The sequence below is a fragment of the Lolium perenne genome, chromosome 1 (assembly GCF_019359855.2).
Source record: "Lolium perenne isolate Kyuss_39 chromosome 1, Kyuss_2.0, whole genome shotgun sequence".
Classification (NCBI taxonomy): Eukaryota; Viridiplantae; Streptophyta; class Magnoliopsida; order Poales; family Poaceae; genus Lolium; species Lolium perenne.
In genome coordinates, this window is record NC_067244.2 from 170,857,253 (window position 1) to 170,874,113 (window position 16,861).

Here is a 16,861-nt window from a genome sequence, read left to right on the forward strand (position 1 = left end):
AATATTGAGTACATCTAGTATATCTATATGAGTATATATAGGGCTTGATATGTATTTTTACGGGCTAAAAAGAAGACACATAAAAAACTTATCCCTTGTGAGGGGGGACACCGAAGCAAGCCTCGGCATTCTCATGAAAACACCAAACTACTCCGACCTCTCTTGACTGGTTTTTTTTATAGCAAAAGTGGCATTCTCACTTACTAGGTGATCATCTTGAGCTAAGAGGATGCAGACTTTTTTTGTTTCTCTCTCTCTTTGAACTCATAAATCGACATTTGATCTTGTTCTCCGTGGCATTCGTGAAGTGAACTGTGGACGTACTACCGTGTGATATACTAGTACAGTATTCGATTTAAAATTGCATCTATCTGTAATCCTCTGTTTACATATACATGCACACCAATCTCGATCGAGAAAACTATCTTGATGCCACGCATCGATCGGCGCTCGACCCGCTCGATCAGAAACCACGACCTACTGCATCCTAGAAGAGTAGAGCAACGGCGACGCCGACCGGCGGCGCGTCTTCTTGGACTCGCCCCACTCGTGGAACGTAGAGCCACCGTCGGCGAGGTCGTCGCACTCGGGGAACACCATGGTCTTGTAGCGCACCCTGTCGCGGCACGCCGTGTAGGTGAGGTACTGCTCTCGGAACCCCCTCATGGCGGCGCGCTTGGCCGGGGCCATGACGGCGACGTCGTGCGTGAGCAGGTCAACCTGGCACTCCTCGGCGGCGCCGTGGCAGCCGCTGAGCACGAGGTCAGAGAACTCGGCGGCGAAGGGCGCGTAGGCGTAGTCGACCTTGTACTTGCCGCCGTCGGTGGCCCAGTTGGAGCCGTCCCAGATGGTGGCGTAGACGGACATGGGCTTGGAGGGGAAGTCACCGCCCATGGATGGGACGCGGACCACCTCGCGGATGGGGACGCCGTCGAGGTAGAAGACGACGTTGTTGGGTGTCCAGGCGATGGCGTAGCGGTGCGCGTCGGCGACGGTGGCGTCGACGGGCAGGAGGTAGCGCTCCTCCCGGCCGCGGGAGGTGCTGCCGTTGCCGTACATGTTGGTCTGGACGCGCCAGCCGTGGCCCCGCCGGTTGCCCAGCAGCTCGAAGTCCAGCTCGTCGTGGTTCTTGGGGTGCTCGTCCCAGTTCGACAGCTGCACCGGCGCATGGAAAAAAAGGTCAGACGTCAGAACAGCACACATAATTCTCGTTGAGACAAATACGACGGCGGAAAGAAGAATAATTGTCGTATCAATAAAAAATACCAATAATTAATCATGTGTCGTATGGTCGATTTGATTAAATCTATATCTATCTATCTATACCTAATAATAAAGGAGCTAAGGTTTCCGTGGTTCGGTCCGTCGGTTTCTGCCAAAAAGTTTCGTCAACGCTTTTTTGGACCGTTTTACCCTTCCACCAAAGTATATATTATGTACTTTTGCCATGTACCGGTTCGGTTCTTTCTACCGACAGAAAAATCCCTGTCTTGCCCGTCGTTATCGTCCGCGGACTGTGGGAGCTGGGAGGAGGTGCTCAGGCATCCGCCGCTGCGGAGTGCGCCTTCGTACAGCAGAAAAAAAGTTCGACAACACCCGGCCGCCCATCGCCCGCCGTAGTCGATGTGCCGCCCCGTGGTGGACATGTGCCCGTCGGGGTACACGACCAGTGCCTTGGCTTGCGCGTCCGGCAAACATCTGGAGGATTCGCCTGCGGCCGCGATGGTGGGAAGGGACCTGACGGAGCGACGATGACGCGGGAGGTGCACGGTGGAGGGACGAGCAAGGCTCGAGCCTGCCTAAATTGATGCGGATCGTTTGTCTTTGGTAGGTACTTCCTGATTTTTTTCCGCGGGAGAATCAATCAATTGATTGATACTGTATGAGAAACTACGGACACCGAGCGGCGTGAACTCGCGTATGCATTCCCTCCCAAGTTTGATAATACACGGACTTGACTGACCAACTGATTTCATACTGTCAGAGAAGAAAGGGGATCTTCAGCTCACCTGCTTAGGTACAGTCAAGTCGGCGGCAGAGAGAAGAAAAAGGATTTCATTTGCAATGCTGCTGCAGCTGGTAGCCTATTTATTTGCAATTCAGATCTGTGTGATGTCTATATACAGCCTAGCTGAAATTTAGTATCCCACTGCAATGTGAAGGACAATATATGCCGAAAAATAAATTAGTTTTCTCACACTTCTTCCGCTCGATGAGACAAAAACCGAATCATGTGTGGATGCGTTGGTGGCCTGGTTCACATTAATTCAATGGGCCGTGCAAATTCGTTCTCATGAAATCCGTCACGTACAAATAATACCTTGGATCTTGCCGTGTTAGATAGTCCCACATCGCTACATTATACCTTTATCCACCGGTTTATATACATCAGATTTCTAGAATCAGCAAGCCACCTCCAAGAATAACAAGGAAAGAATTATCTGGCATAGCATCCGACTGGAATCGAGAGTAATGAACAATGTGAGCCGCCAGAGCATCGCTGGCTTTTTAGGGTTCGGCCAGGTGTGCTTGTTTGGGCTGGGTTCGCCTGGCCGCATGGGAGTCTTCTCCTCTTTTTTTTTCCAAAAAATTTCCTGTTTTTATTTTCTTATTGCTTTAAAGTCATTTTAAAAATAGTTTTTGGACCACAAAATATTAGAAAACTATAGTTTTAATTTGAGGATAAAAGAGAGAAGTAAATTTGGCAACCAAACTAATGTTTCAATAAAATAATTTTGTGGTAAAAAATATGCATGATGCTGATAATTTCGGAACGACACGGAAAAAGAGCCGCAAATAAAATTTAATATAAGAGGTTTTTCCGGGTCGTTTTTACAGACGACACCACTAACAAGGAACCTTGGGGAGAGATTCCACACCATGATACTGGGAAAAGAGCTGAACTAGCGGATCTTCTGATTACGTGTCGATCTTCTCGACACCACCAACAAAGGATATTTTTACGCTTCCGCAGCAACGCGCGGGCATTGTCCTAGTACCTAATAATAAAGGGAGAAGCGTTTCCTCGGTTTGGTCCGTATGATCTAAGTTTTCTGCCAAAAAGTTTCGTCAACGCTTTTTTTTGGACCGTTTTACCCTCCCACCGAACTACATAATACGCACAAAATGCCAACGGGTAACGTTTGGTCATTTTCTTCTACCCTCACCGACCAAATCAAAACAGAGTTCCGTCGAAGATTTCCTATCGCGGGCGGTGGAACCAGATCCGGCCTTACCAATTTCCCCGACGCTTATTAGGTAGAAAAAAAAACGTGATGCGAGTCCGGTTATAGTACGAATCCAATCCTAAATCAGGCCAAATCGAATCGATCTCCATGGAGTTGGAACGCGCCGCCGCCGCGGGGTTGACGGGATTCCTATGAGCTAAGACGGCCGCATGACCAAGTGCTCCGGTGGTGGCGTGCGCCGGGCGGCAGGGGCACGGGGAGACGAGATTCCTATGGGCTTGGACGGCCGCAAGCCCAAGAGCTCCGGCGGTGGCGTGCCAGCCGGGCGGTAGGGGCGCCGGCGAGCTCCGTATTGGGACCACGCGGAGGTGCGGGAAGCCATCGGTACTCCAGCGGAAGCGTGCTAGCCGGGCTTGAATCACGATAGTAACCACGGCTGACGGAAGCGAAGTCAATTTCAATCTCCGCTACCAATAACCCAGCGCCACCCGATCTCGCCTGCGTCCAAGCGAATCCTGAAGAAACTCAGGGACCCGTAGACGGATCCCCTCCACCTCCTGCTGCGCCGGATATTTTACTGCCCAGATCAGAAAGGTTCGACGAGAAAGATAGTGCCACCGAAGAGGGAGAGATTGAAGGCCCACAGCTGGAGCCATGCCTCGGCAATGTTGCCTGGGAGGGCCTGCAGCAGGAATCCCCAAGGAGCCGGGAAGCAGTTGCCGACCGTCGAGCTGCCTTCTCCGGCCGTGTCGCGTGCACCGCCGCCGGCCCTGATGGCCCTCGCGCGCCGCCTGCTGCGTCGCGAAGAGGAAGCCGGGGAGGACGTCCTCCATCATGTTGTTGCGGCTACTGACATTTTCTGGAGTCAGATTCCGTAGCGGTGTAAGGCACTAAGGCTGGGCATGACCACCTACATGAAGGAGACCCAGGGGCAATCGCTGATGTGTTCGTGTGCTTTTTTTCACCTTCTTAATTGAAGCATCAAGCATGGACATCAGAACATTCGTTTTACCGATTCCACTGATAGATTAGGTGAGTTCAAGGTTTGATTATGAGGATAGGCTTAAAAGATCTGACCTGGATTACCCGGCAAGTCCGGGACCAAATTTGATCGGTTTTGGAGCCTGTGGCAAAATTCCTATCTGCACAGGTGCTCGCTTTGCTGAAGCCTATGACTACGTGGAGGAACTGAAATTGCGCTGCATTATTTTAACCTGGATATTGCCAGTGATAGTGCTATGGTTGTAAAGGCTTTTCTGAATGCCCCTGGCCCGGATGGTTTGTGCTTCAGAGACCTGATAGAAGAGTTCAAACATCAAATCCCCGACGGATGGTGCTGAATGGCGTGCCAGAACAAGATACAGAGATCGGCTTTTAGAATCGATGCTCCATTAGATGAGGGTGTCAATCTATTTCTTCCTTAGAATGCTTTATGAAATATGAAACCTGGCAATTCATAAACGATATGTCCAGAGACAAGGCTCGGCAAAACCCAAGAAGCTGGTCAAGAGAAGTGAGGGAGTTGGACAGAGTTAAGCTAATTCTTTTGTTTATATGGATGAGGAGGTAAATTTTCAATTGCTTTTTGTGAGTTTTCCGCCAATGAAACAATCATGCTTGATCGGTTATTACGGTTTTGGAGTTCGTCTCTGAAAGCATTCATTTCTGAATAATTGTTTGAACAATCTGAGTATGAAATGTTTAAATTTTCTTTATAAAAATTGTTGTTCTGATCATGAGCGTTGGAGTTAGCTAATGGTATTAGGCATAATTATATCTTTTCTGAGTAGGACAAAAGGTTACCTCCATCGATGTTGACAACAAAGAAGACAAGTGTCAACACGGGTGGTTTTCTAGAGCGTTAGAGTATTTGTTCATCCCGGAGCATCGCACGGGCACTTTTGCTAGTCTATACCTAATAATAAAGGAGCTAAGGTTTCTGCCAAAAAGTTTCGTCAACGTTTTTTTTGACCGTTTTGCCCTCCCACCAAACCGCATAATACTGCACTTGCCACCATGATACCGGTTCAGTTATAACCTTGTTTCCATCCACACCGCATCCGGAACACATCCCATATCCGCATTGTCTCCATCGGGCCTGGTGAGGCACGGCGCTCCCCAGATCCGCATCGTCGCCATTGGGCCTGGTGAGGCACGGTGCTCGCCCCTTCCACCCCCTGCAATATTAGTACCACCTCGCTTTTCTATACGAATTCACATCAGTTTATATACCTCAGATTTCTGGATATTAACAAGCCTCCTTAGAAGAACAGAAAGTAGAGAAAGGAAATAACTTCGCCCATGTGAGCGGGAGCGATTGAGAGGAGCACAACAGGCAGGAGCTAACAGCTACGACAGAGACGAGAGGCGCCACCGATGTTGCCATCCCGAGATGTGGAGCGAACGCCGGCGGCCAGATGCGGTGGTGGAGACCTCGGCTAGCTGGCAGCGTGTGCAAGAGAGGCTAGCCCGTAGTAGGATAACGCCCGGCGGCAAGAGCAGCTGGTTGTGGCCGACTGCCAGCCAAGACGACGGAGCCTGTCGTGAGAGGAGCAGAAGAATATTGAGAGACTCTCGTGAAAGTGGCGGCGCCTGGGATAGGGAATCTCTAGCGTGCCTAGGGTTTTGCCCACGACTTGGGCCTTGGGCCGGTCTGGCTGGAGTAGCTGGGGGGTCCTCTCCTACATGCGCGATCGATCTTCTATGCCACTAGAACTTTTACCATTCCTGATGACGTCGACCTGTGTGACACATGTTATGTTGCAAAACACAAACTCCGTTTATGTGGTATGTTTTTTTAATGCCTCTAAGCCAATGTCACGAGTGCTCCGATTTTGTTGTAGTGTGAGTGTTAAGGAGAAGGATTGTTTGTGTTTTCTTTAAGCAGGAAAAAGAGATGTGCACAAGCATAGACCAAACAAGCCTCGTCTCTACACGAGATCTTGCCAAGCCAAAATTTGGTTACGCCAAAGAAATATGCTGCTACGCACGATTGCGCTACGTGGATGTCCAACCTGATTTCTTGACGATGATATATACATATAGAAAAGACATGTACGAAGCAAGACTTTATTGGCTTGGACATACCAAATTACCAATGGTATCGGCATTTAGAACGAGCTTACGAGCACCATACACAAAAAAACCTGTCATTCTTGAAGGTACTTGTGCTTCGTTAAGAGCGATTTGTCATTTCGCAACGCGTGGATATGTCATTACAGATGATTCACTAGATCGTTTGAGTTTTTTCCTCCCGATGCAACGCACGGGCACTTTTGCTAGTTTTAATAAAGGTTGCATGCATTGTTTCAAAGCGGAGGCCGGTGGTTTTAACCTTTTTTTGGGGGGAAAATGAAGAATTGTCGATTAAGATTAATGCATGAATACACATTTACTTTATTTCTCCCGTACGTTGCTTAGTTCATTTCTTTCATAGACTTGAAAGGCAATCCATCTCATCATCATAAGTTAATAACTCCATTACTAAAATGTGAACGAGTGCCGCGTTGGGCTAGTTAGGGCAATCGATTGCTAAGAATTTTTAGGCCGGGAAAGCAAATAACCGATGTTGACACAACCCACCATGTGAAGGTAAGGTGCGCCACCAGCGCATCAACTCCTTTATTTGAACAAAAAGAGATGGTGTTAAGAAACCACCACTAGCCATGCTTGGGCCGAGTAGGGCAATAAGACCAGGCACAAATTTCAGGCCAGAAAAGCTAGCTAGCTCGCCATCGATGTCGACGTATCCCACCGATGCAAGCACTAAGATGTCGATCGAGTTAGCTAGATATGCAGGTCATTACCCATACCGCAGGGCAGTTGATCGATTCCAACGGCACAAGACGCACGCAAGATGATGATGGTGATGATGGACGTCCATTTCTACACTAATACATACTATGTATATTTTCTTTATAAAAAATGTATATGTTACACATATATTCTTCCTCTTTTCGGCTGATGACGGATGGGTGTTTCGTGTCCGTCTACCCGGCTGGCTACGGTGGTAGGACGGTGGTAAAGCGACAGCGATCGATCGATGCCGACCGGTCTGCACCGCGCCGCGCCACGCCACGCCACACGAGAGGGGAAAAGTGGATGGAATTTCTCTTCCTTGCTTCCTGCCTGACCCGAAATTTCGTGGACGGACCGGGAATGAACAACACTTTGCAAAATTCTAGCCGATATGTCAATTCACTCTGAGATTATTATGTGTGTGCATTTCTGGATATATACGTAAGCTGCAGACTGAATCCATAGCTTGAAGCAATCAAGTTACGTAACAAGCAATTCATGATCATGCGTGCGTGATTGACTGAACCTGGGCTAGACTATAGCTGATTTTTAGACTCGATCATATCGGAATATTGAACTCGCATAAAACACAGAGGCAGGGAGTAAACATCTAGACTGTTGTGCATGAGAGGAAGCAATCGAACAGAGTAAGTAAAGGGTTAGCGAAACAGGGAGGTAGGCTGGGGCGCGTACATAGAAGGCGACGACGACACCGGCGGTGTAGTCGCCGGGCAGCTTGATGGAGGCGCTGAAGAACCCATGGCGGTACGCCGCCTTGGAAACGAACCCAGACCCTGCATCATCGATCATCAATTCATAACGCATCCATAACTAACTGAAATTTGCAATCACTAAGCTACGTACCGATCGATCGATCGAACAATCACATAATTACTCAAACGGAAACCAAATTGATTCGGTCGCAATCGGGTTGATAAACTGAATATTGCAGATACTGTTCCATTGCCTAATTACTTACCGGTGTATCGGTCGAGCTTGAGCGTGACGCCGCGGCCGTCCGGCGACCGCACGAGGTTGTCGCCCCCGAAGAGCGCCGCGTACCCGGCGTCGAACGGCACCGGCGACGTGTCCAGCGCCGCGGCCGCCACCGCGGCGACGAACACGGCGAGAGCCACCAGGAGAAGAGCGCTAGCTGCCATGGCAGCTCCTACCTCCTAGCTAGTCCGATACTCCGATCGATGAAGCTCCTGCTCGCAGTTGCAGGAGGCAGCCGCTGATTTTCTGTCTCCTGTGGCCTGTGCTGCGCGCGTCAAGGTATATATGCATGCCATCCATGCTGATCTTCATGTTCCCTTTTTCGAGGTGATACGATTGGTTTAGTTCCTTTTCGGCCGAGTCGCCAGTGGGGCTATCTTAACCCGCCGACTTGTGGGACCAGAGAAATATTTATATATATATATCTCTAAAATGTACCAATTCTCATAGGCCACATGCGTATCATTCGTGTCCCTTTTCTTTCATTTACGTTCTAGAAGAGAAGACGCTTAGTGCCTAGAGAATAATACGCCTTCCATTCCTAAATATAAGCCATATAGTTTCTGGCAAACGGTTGCATTATTAATGGAACCGCGGGGGGGGGGGCCCTTTTCTCTAAAAAAAACAAAAAAAAATATAGTTTCTGGCACGGAAATTAAAATACGCGCATTTAAAAAGAATATACCATGTCTGGCTAGATTTAACCATAGACAGTTGATATGAGCTAATAGAAAACTTTGCATAAGGTAAGGAAACCTAATTAAATTCCTAAAAATATTGTCCATACAAACGGAGCAACATAATACACCTTATATTTTGGAATTTTTCTAAAAAAACTACTACGAAATATGGCTTATATATAGAAACGGAGGGAGTAATGAGTAATCGATCTTTATTCAACTCCTTACGTACACAAGCAAGACATTTTGTAAGTGATATAGTTTTTGAGAGAATGACAAATCATTTCGTTAGATCAAGTATTTTTTTTTGTAAAATATCCACCGATTATTCATAATCCTCAACAACAATATAAGAAACCTAATTTTTTAATACAAACCAAAAAAAGGTCTTTTGATCATCTAGCAATGACTACAAACACTTTAGAGCATGTATTTTTTTCCTTAGCATCCACGTTGTCTAGAGAAAGCAATAGGCATAAGTTGTAAAATGCATTATCTCTTATTGCCATCTCTAATAATTAATGAGAACTAACTATTTCTGGGCAAGAAACTAACTTGTTAAGGAAAGAAATATGCTACAACGCACAAAATAGCATTTCTCTTAGTTAAGGGAAGACACAATTTTCTTTCTCTCTTCTCCAAGTAAGCAAAAACCCTACTTCATAACTCTAAGGAAAAACCTAACGTCAACCATTTTCTGTGCCCTTACAACACAATTTCAAACATTAAGCATAGGAAAAGATCTACTCCCTCAGTTTATTTACCTCTCATCCTAGGTTTAGTCAAAGTCAAGCTTTGCAAAGTCTAGCCAAGAACATCATCACCGTGGTACGGATCGTATAACCATCTATTTATACCTCTTTGAAGCCGCCGGCTAGGGTTGATCGCTTCATAAGACAACCCACTCGTTTGTAAATACTCTCCATATAGTGAATTTCGATGGCTGACTCCCTAGATTTTTTCTCTCATTATTGGAGAGGTTTTTTCCACGTTAAAATCTTGTGTCCCATGCGTATTTTTTTGTTCGGTTTTTGATATTTGCTTGTCAACTTTATAATATAATAGAACTCCATATTTTTTTTGGAAAAAAATAGTACTTCCTCCGTTACATTCTTTTTTTTTAAGTTTGGAACGGAGAAAGTATTGCTAATCTAAACTAGTAGGGAGTCCAAGGTTTTGCTTTAGCTCAGTTGACTGCTTGTTGTGCGGAATTGGTCTATTTTTTAAATTTGTTCCATAATTGCACATTGAATGTACATAGTTGTACATTTATAAAATATTCAGCTGATGTATTTTTGAATATGCAATGTATAATTTTGATTTTTTACTTGTGTATTATTTCTATTCGTGAAGTCAGTTGTTGTGTTAGTTGGACATTTTGTCATCTTCATGTAGGCTATATACAATTACATTTTAATAAAAAAAAGTTGCACAAGTAAGTATCAATGCAATATGTATATGGAATTATTTCATTTTTAAGAAAACTATGAAGTACGGAGTAGCATTTTGTCGATTTTTGGAAAAAGGATCCACCAACCTAGACCCAGGTTCCACCAACTAGTTTTGAGATACAACTGCTCTACTTATGATATGCAATTGTATTCATTAAATTTTCATTTGTAAAACAGCCTGATTCTAGTTTAGATTTCGGCCGACTGATTTGCTTGCTAAATTTCAGTCCACCGACCGCTACCCGTCGAACTCTTGCTAGTGTATTATTATTTGTGCACTGCCCTAATACATCGAATGATGTGACTTGCATGACGAGCACAAAATCCGAACTGGTCTCTTCTCTGCCACCTGCACCACTTTGATTTTCTCGAACACACCTGCCTGCACCACTTGAAACTTTATCAGTGGCAGCATATGCATCTCACGCATAGAAAATTTAGCCACCAATTAACTAGTGCTGATCATCAAAGTCATGCGCTGTGTCTCAGTCTCAGCACGGGCACTAGTAGCACGGCACGCCCGTGGCCTTGACGGCGATAAGAACACAGGCAACGGATTAGCTGTCTAGTAGCAAACTAAAGCAACGGCCGCCGATGGCGACTCGACGGACGTAGACAGGCCACCAACCGAAGGAACGAAACCTCTGTCCATTCTCTCGCTTGGATTCCGGGCGGCCTACAATATCCATTTTCGCACGGGCCTGCAGACCAGAAGGAGACGGAAGAGATCAGAAAATGTATGTATGTCCATCGATAAGAATGTGAGCTGTGTAGCTAGCGGGTGTCTTCTTCCTCCTGCTGTCCTACGGCCTGCGCGCCTTAACTGCTGATCGATCCTCTTCGCGTACGAAAGCTGTGTATGTATTTGTCCAGCTCCGTTGATATGAACCGGCTGTGGGCACGGATCCACACGAATGGTGGGTGAATGAACGACCTTGGCTCGTATGCATCATCGTCATCCACTTTGGCGCCACTGTTGTGTGTATGTGGCCTTGGCCTCGCCGGCGTATGTAGATATATATGGATATGCTCGCTGCTTGTATGTGTCATCCAGATGGCTCCCTAGGAAAATAAAATGTACTGTGATGTGTAGTAATGTGGTGTTATATCATTTATCTATATATAATGTTATACATGTCATAAAGGCACATCATGATATAGTCTTCCGGAGGTGCTCATAGGGGTAGGGTGTGCGTGTGTGCGTTCATAGGGGTGAGTGTATGCGCGTGTATGTGAGCGTCTGCGTTTGTACTGTGTTTCTCAAAAAAAAAAAAAAACTAGAAACTCTCACAAAACCACTCAAAAACAAATCGTCTAGGAAATCTCGTTAATTCGGTGAACCTATGTCTTTACTGTTAAGGCCTGTGAATGTGTGGTGTCACGCGTCCAACAAATTATAAACGAGATGCCACCGGACTCACCTCTCTCTCTCTCCTCCCGCACGTGACTCGACCCCCTTACTCAATATGGAAATTGACATCATCTCAGCAAATGAAGTGAATAGATCAGTAGTTAACGAGCAATACCAGCGAGAACATCTCCACAAGTTTCACCCTACTGCTCTCGGATAGCAACGGGGTTATCTCCACAACTAAAGTGAATAGATCGTTGCCCCATTGTACATGTCCTCGTCCTTTTCTCTTCGCTATACATGAACCGGCATAAATTCCTACTTTCGTACTCCATGCTATGATGAATAACAACATGGCTTTTAAAGCCAGAACTAATATGTGCACATGCGTGCTAGTGAGCCCTTCTTTTGCCAAATTTTAAATCTCCAACTTCTGAGCCTCCAAATTATGTGCCAGAAAATAGATAGCTAGAGATAGATATCCTAAGATTGTACGCCAAAAGTTTTATTTAAAAATATTTTGTATTTTGGTAAATAAAAAATATAAATTCCTCACAGAAATTTACTAATTTACTCTTACTTATAGTAAGAAATTTATCTTTTTCTATAGCCCAAAATAGAATGATTTTCTACCGAAATTTTGCACGGCTATATGGATAATGTATACATGTCTGTGAAATAAAATTTGAATTTATTGAAAATCAAAAATATAAAAAATAATTTTCAAAAGGAGGGCACTAGCTAGTGTGCCTAAGTGCTGCAAATATGTGTCCCTTTTTAGTAGACCTATTATACATTGTAAATGGAACACTTTTTTGAGGTGGAAGCGCATTCTGCCCACCCGGGGTTCCCGTCGATAGGGAGGTGTGTAGTTTTTTTGGCAAATTAAAGAAGACAATGCCTGGTGGGTGGGCCGGGTGCGCCATAGGCTACACAAAATTCTACTTCTTTTTATTTTAGGTGCTTCTTGATCTTATTTTTTAAGAGGATTTTTTATCAGATTAAGAGGATTTTATTTATGAATTTTTTAAGGATAATTTCATTTTCCTACAATGTTCAAAGGAATACAGGTAATATCTGGAAAACATAAAAGCCACACATGGAGGCCCAGTACGGCCTTTTTCCCTCAATTCGCTCTCGGTCGACTCTCTGGACGGGCCGACGCGACCTGGAAGACGGAAGTTCCCCTAGGCTCGCCGCCACCGGCGGCTGCCCCCTCCGCTCCCGCCTTCCCGGACCCCCCTCGGCGGCTCCCCGGCCTCCCCCCCACCGCTTCCTCCACCACTCCCCCTCCCTTCGAATCCTCTCCGGCTCAGGCAAGAGAGCTGAGCTGCAGGCTTGCTACGTCTCTCGGCGGCTCGGCCGCTCGGGCGGCCACCGCGCAAGCTCAGAGCAGGAGCAGGAGTAGGCGCTGTTGCAGCAGTCCAGCAGCCAGCAACAGCACTACACAACACAAGAAGGAGTGCAGGAAGGTATGCCTTTTCATCTTTGTGCTCTACCGAATCGAAAGCTTCGGTGCAAGTAGAAAATAAAGGTATCACTATCAGTATGGTGTACCACATAAAAAATACAAAAAAAAAATGTATAGAAGCAACACTGTACTGCTAGTTTTTAGTTATATAACACAAACTAGGATGATTGTTCAGCTAGTACGCCTAGAGAAAAACAGAGCAATGCCAACGAAAGTTGAGACCTTGCACCATGTAACTTAAAACAGATATACCGAGATCTGGGAGAACCCAAATGGCAGTGCAAAACGTCTCAGAAATAGCGGCAGTAATTAGTGAAATGCGTATAATGACAGTTGAACATGTCTCGCTCTTTGAGAGTTCAAAAAGGCTGCATACAGAAATAGCAGTTCAGGAGGAAACACCTGGATGACCCTTCGTGAAACAGAATCACGGTGGTAGATGCTAAATATTTATGTAAGAAACCGATCTAACAAAGGTACCCTACTGCACACTTCCACTAAATTGTTTGTCTTCCCTCCTACACTCCGATTGCTATTAAAGCAAACGGAAATCAGCTATCTACATGTTTATTCAATCCTAGGAAAGCCACTTTCCCTGCTTATCTTATTATGTACATGATATATACCATCTCCTTTAGTTCATCATGTAAGAATCTATTTATGTTTCGAACTATTTGTATTGGAATATATATATTAAACTACAATACTGTGAAACGATTGGCTATTTGTATAATTCATTTCGCAAATTTTTATCGCACTTGGCTAGTGTGGATATTTTTCTTGGAGTGTGCCCACCCCGTAGTTTTTTCCTGCGTCTAAATAAACTCCATCAGTTTTGTGTTGGTTTACGAATGTAGCCCTCCGACTTCGTCAACACTAGCGTGTAGCTCCTCTCCTTAATATAACTTAGCAGTAGTACATCACTTACTAAGAATGTGCCATTTGTAAACAACGAGGTCCACAAGACTGGCCACTAGTGATTGCTAGCCGGCCGGCTGGCCGGCCGGCTGGCTCATCCGGTGGTTTTATATCCTCTACAGCAGTGAAGCACCATCATTCTGAAGCCATCATGAAGCGCATCCATCTCCTAATCTCTTGCACTTGTTTCCTGCTATCCGCCACTGCACCGGTGAGAGCTAACATCCAGCGTGAAGCTGCAGCACTGGTGAATTGGAAGGCTACCTTGGCAGGTGATGATGGCTCCCTTGCATCATGGTCGTTGCCCAACTCCACCAGCCTTTGCAGGTGGTTGCACATCACTTGCGATCCGAAGGCTGGGCATATCATAGAGCTCGACCTACAGGACGTAAGTCTGAACGGCACACTTGACGAGCTCGACTTCTCGGCCTTTCCTCACATGAAGGAACTAAGGCTTAACAACAATGGTCTACACGGTACCATTCCAACCGGGATTGGCAATCTGACAAGCTTGGTCATATTGGAAATTGACACCAACCCGTATTTGAGGGGCGCCATTCCACGCAGCATCGGCCAGCTGAAAAACCTTGTTCAACTGCAACTGGCATTTTTGGGGCTCGATGGCACACTACCTGAAGAGGTTGGTAACCTGACAAGCTTGGAGGCGCTTCAGCTCAACTCGGTTACTTTGACTGGATCAATCCCAGTAACAATTGGGATGCTCGTGAAGCTCGACTCTCTGGATCTGGCACACAACAATCTGACTGGCAGCATCCCATTGGAGATTGGAAACATGACAAAACTGCTGCTTATGGACTTTTCGTGGAACTATTTGGAGGGGCAGCTACCCAGTAGCATGTCACATCTGGCCAAACTCCAGTATTTGGCTCTGTCAGGAAATCAGCTTGGAGGCCATATCTTCCCTGAGCTTGGGAATAGCAGCCTCCTGGATACAATCGAGATTGCAAAGAACAACTTCTCCGGGTTGTTCCCGTCATCCGTTTGTCAACGAGGAGCACTGAAAACTATCAGTGCTGGATATAATGGATTTACCGGCATTCAGCAGACCTTTCAAAACTGCACAACCCTGGTAAGTGTTGACTTCACGGCAAACAACATTGTTGCAGAGCTAAGGGACTGCTTTGGCGAGCACCCAGAATGGCTTGCATTCATGGCTTTCAGTCAAAACCAGCTGTATGGCTCACTTCTGACAGAGCAGGGTGAGGCATTTGTTTGTAACGTTACTTATTTATTATACTTAGACCTTTCACACAATGCTTTAAATGGAGGTCTCCCCGAGTGTATCGGGGACTTGCCATTGATATTCATGGATCTGTCCGGAAACTCTTTCAGTGGTGTAGTTTCGTTCTCATGCCAAGATAGTCTTAACCAACTACACCTAGCCAATAACCATTTCCGAGGGACTTTTCCTTTGTGTCTTAAGAAATGCAAAAACCTTATCACTCTAGATCTTGGAGGCAATCATTTCTCTGGTACGATACCTTCCTGGTTAAGCAGGAGCTTGCCTGGACTGAGATTTCTTCTACTGTCATCAAACATTTTTTACGGCATCATACCCCACCAGATATTACAATTTCGTGAACTCCAGTTATTGGACTTGTCAAAAAATAGGCTCACTGGGTCCATTCCAGATGATTTTACCAATTTTACTGGCATGATACAAGAACAAGAACCCATTGAAATCGAATTCTTGTACAAAGGCTTTGATAGAGAGGTGATTGAAATAATTTGGAAAAATGCCGGTCATGCTTACAATCTGTGGAAGGGAGTCATGGTGGGTATGGACTTGTCTGACAACTTTCTTTCAGAAGAGATACCTAATGGGCTCACAACCCTTCTTGGACTCAGGTACCTGAATTTGTCAGGAAATCATCTGTTAGGCTGTATTCCCAACGACATGGGTAATCTGGTTCTGCTAGAATCATTGGACCTTCGGCAGAACCAGCTCTCGGGGGGAATTCCTCCAAGCTTTGCAGCTTTGATGAGCCTCAGTGTTCTGAACCTCTCGTATAATGGATTGTCAGGGAGAATACCTACCGGCAGACAGCTGCAGACGCTGGTAGATCCGTCAATATACAGCCACAACCTAGGGCTATGTGGTTTCCCATTGGAAGGCTGCATGAACTCATCAACGTCTACACGAAACGAAGTGGGCCAGGCTGTAGATAGAGAGGCACTGTGGCTGTATTGCTTTGTGGCTGCTGGATTCGTCTTTGGGTTCTGGCTGTACTGGGGCATGTTCTTGTTCTACAGCGAGACCTGGAGGTGTGCGTTCCATCAGTATGTGGACAACATGCAAGGGAAGGCAACCAAGAAAATATACAGCTGCATGTCATGCTTCTGGAGCACCGTGTGGTGCTGAAGTAATGTCGAGCATGTCTGTAATATTTCCCCTGTATTTGCTATGCAATACCTTGGCCCTTAATGACAGAATGAGGAAGTGCACCATGTGGTGTTGAAGTAATGTCGAGCATGTCTGTAAAAGTGTAAATGTATATTACCAAGAAAATATACAGCTGAAGTAGTGCACCTTGGCCCTTATTTTCCTTGTATTTGCTATGTAGTACATTGAAATGCATGGAGTTTTTTGTGGTTACAGACGAGCTTTCAAAATTTTCAGTTCTGATTGTATATTACCTAAGGCTATTTGGAAGATCTCAGTAAATGAGATGTCTGGAATCAGGTGTCATGTTTTTCTTCAATTAATGTGTAGCTAGTTTGTTGTTTGGTAACAATAGACATCAGTTTGAAATGTCGTATATTGAACTTTCTCAGAACGTAAAATGCTACTGTTGCTTTTTTTTTCAATCTAGCAACTATTTTCTTGTACTGCAGTTTCCTGAAGATTTGGTGTCCATTGACGGAGAATTTTCCATGATCATCCCAGTATTGCTGAAACCATTGGGATCTCGAATTCACCAGAAGAATTTGAGGTGCATTTGCAACTGATTCGCAGCAAAATGTGCTGGTTGCTCATTAATCTGACC

The 16,861-nt window shown here is 45.6% G+C and overlaps 2 protein-coding genes across 2 annotated transcripts; one reads left to right on the plus strand and one right to left on the minus strand.

Moving 5' to 3' along the window:
- Positions 1 to 349: 349 nt before the first annotated feature.
- On the minus strand, positions 350 to 8,259 carry LOC127312579 (probable xyloglucan endotransglucosylase/hydrolase protein 28). The gene is made up of 3 exons (XM_051343110.2): positions 7,966 to 8,259; positions 7,680 to 7,780; positions 350 to 1,155 (listed from the first exon to the last, which is right to left on the minus strand). Exons 1-3 carry the CDS (start codon positions 8,144 to 8,146, stop codon positions 478 to 480), a joined length of 960 nt encoding a protein of 319 aa, XP_051199070.1. The 5' UTR covers positions 8,147 to 8,259; the 3' UTR covers positions 350 to 477.
- Positions 8,260 to 12,943: 4,684 nt separating this feature from the next.
- On the plus strand, positions 12,944 to 16,487 carry LOC127312590 (uncharacterized). Its single transcript, XM_051343118.2, has one exon. It carries the CDS (start codon positions 14,005 to 14,007, stop codon positions 16,234 to 16,236), a length of 2,232 nt encoding a protein of 743 aa, XP_051199078.1. The 5' UTR covers positions 12,944 to 14,004; the 3' UTR covers positions 16,237 to 16,487.
- Positions 16,488 to 16,861: the final 374 nt, after the last annotated feature.

Excerpts from the sequence above, each read along its gene's own strand:
- LOC127312590 (XM_051343118.2), top strand. The coding sequence starts at position 14,005 with ATGAAGCGCATCCATCTCCTAATCTCTTGCACTTGTTTCCTGCTATCC.
- LOC127312579 (XM_051343110.2), bottom strand. The coding sequence starts at position 8,146 with ATGGCAGCTAGCGCTCTTCTCCTGGTGGCTCTCGCCGTGTTCGTCGCC. Across the intron at positions 7,781-7,965 it reads CAAGCTCGACCGATACACCG|GGTCTGGGTTCGTTTCCAAG; the intron begins GTAAGTAATTAG and ends TCGATGATGCAG. Across the intron at positions 1,156-7,679 it reads GTGTCGTCGTCGCCTTCTAT|CTGTCGAACTGGGACGAGCA; the intron begins GTACGCGCCCCA and ends GCGCCGGTGCAG.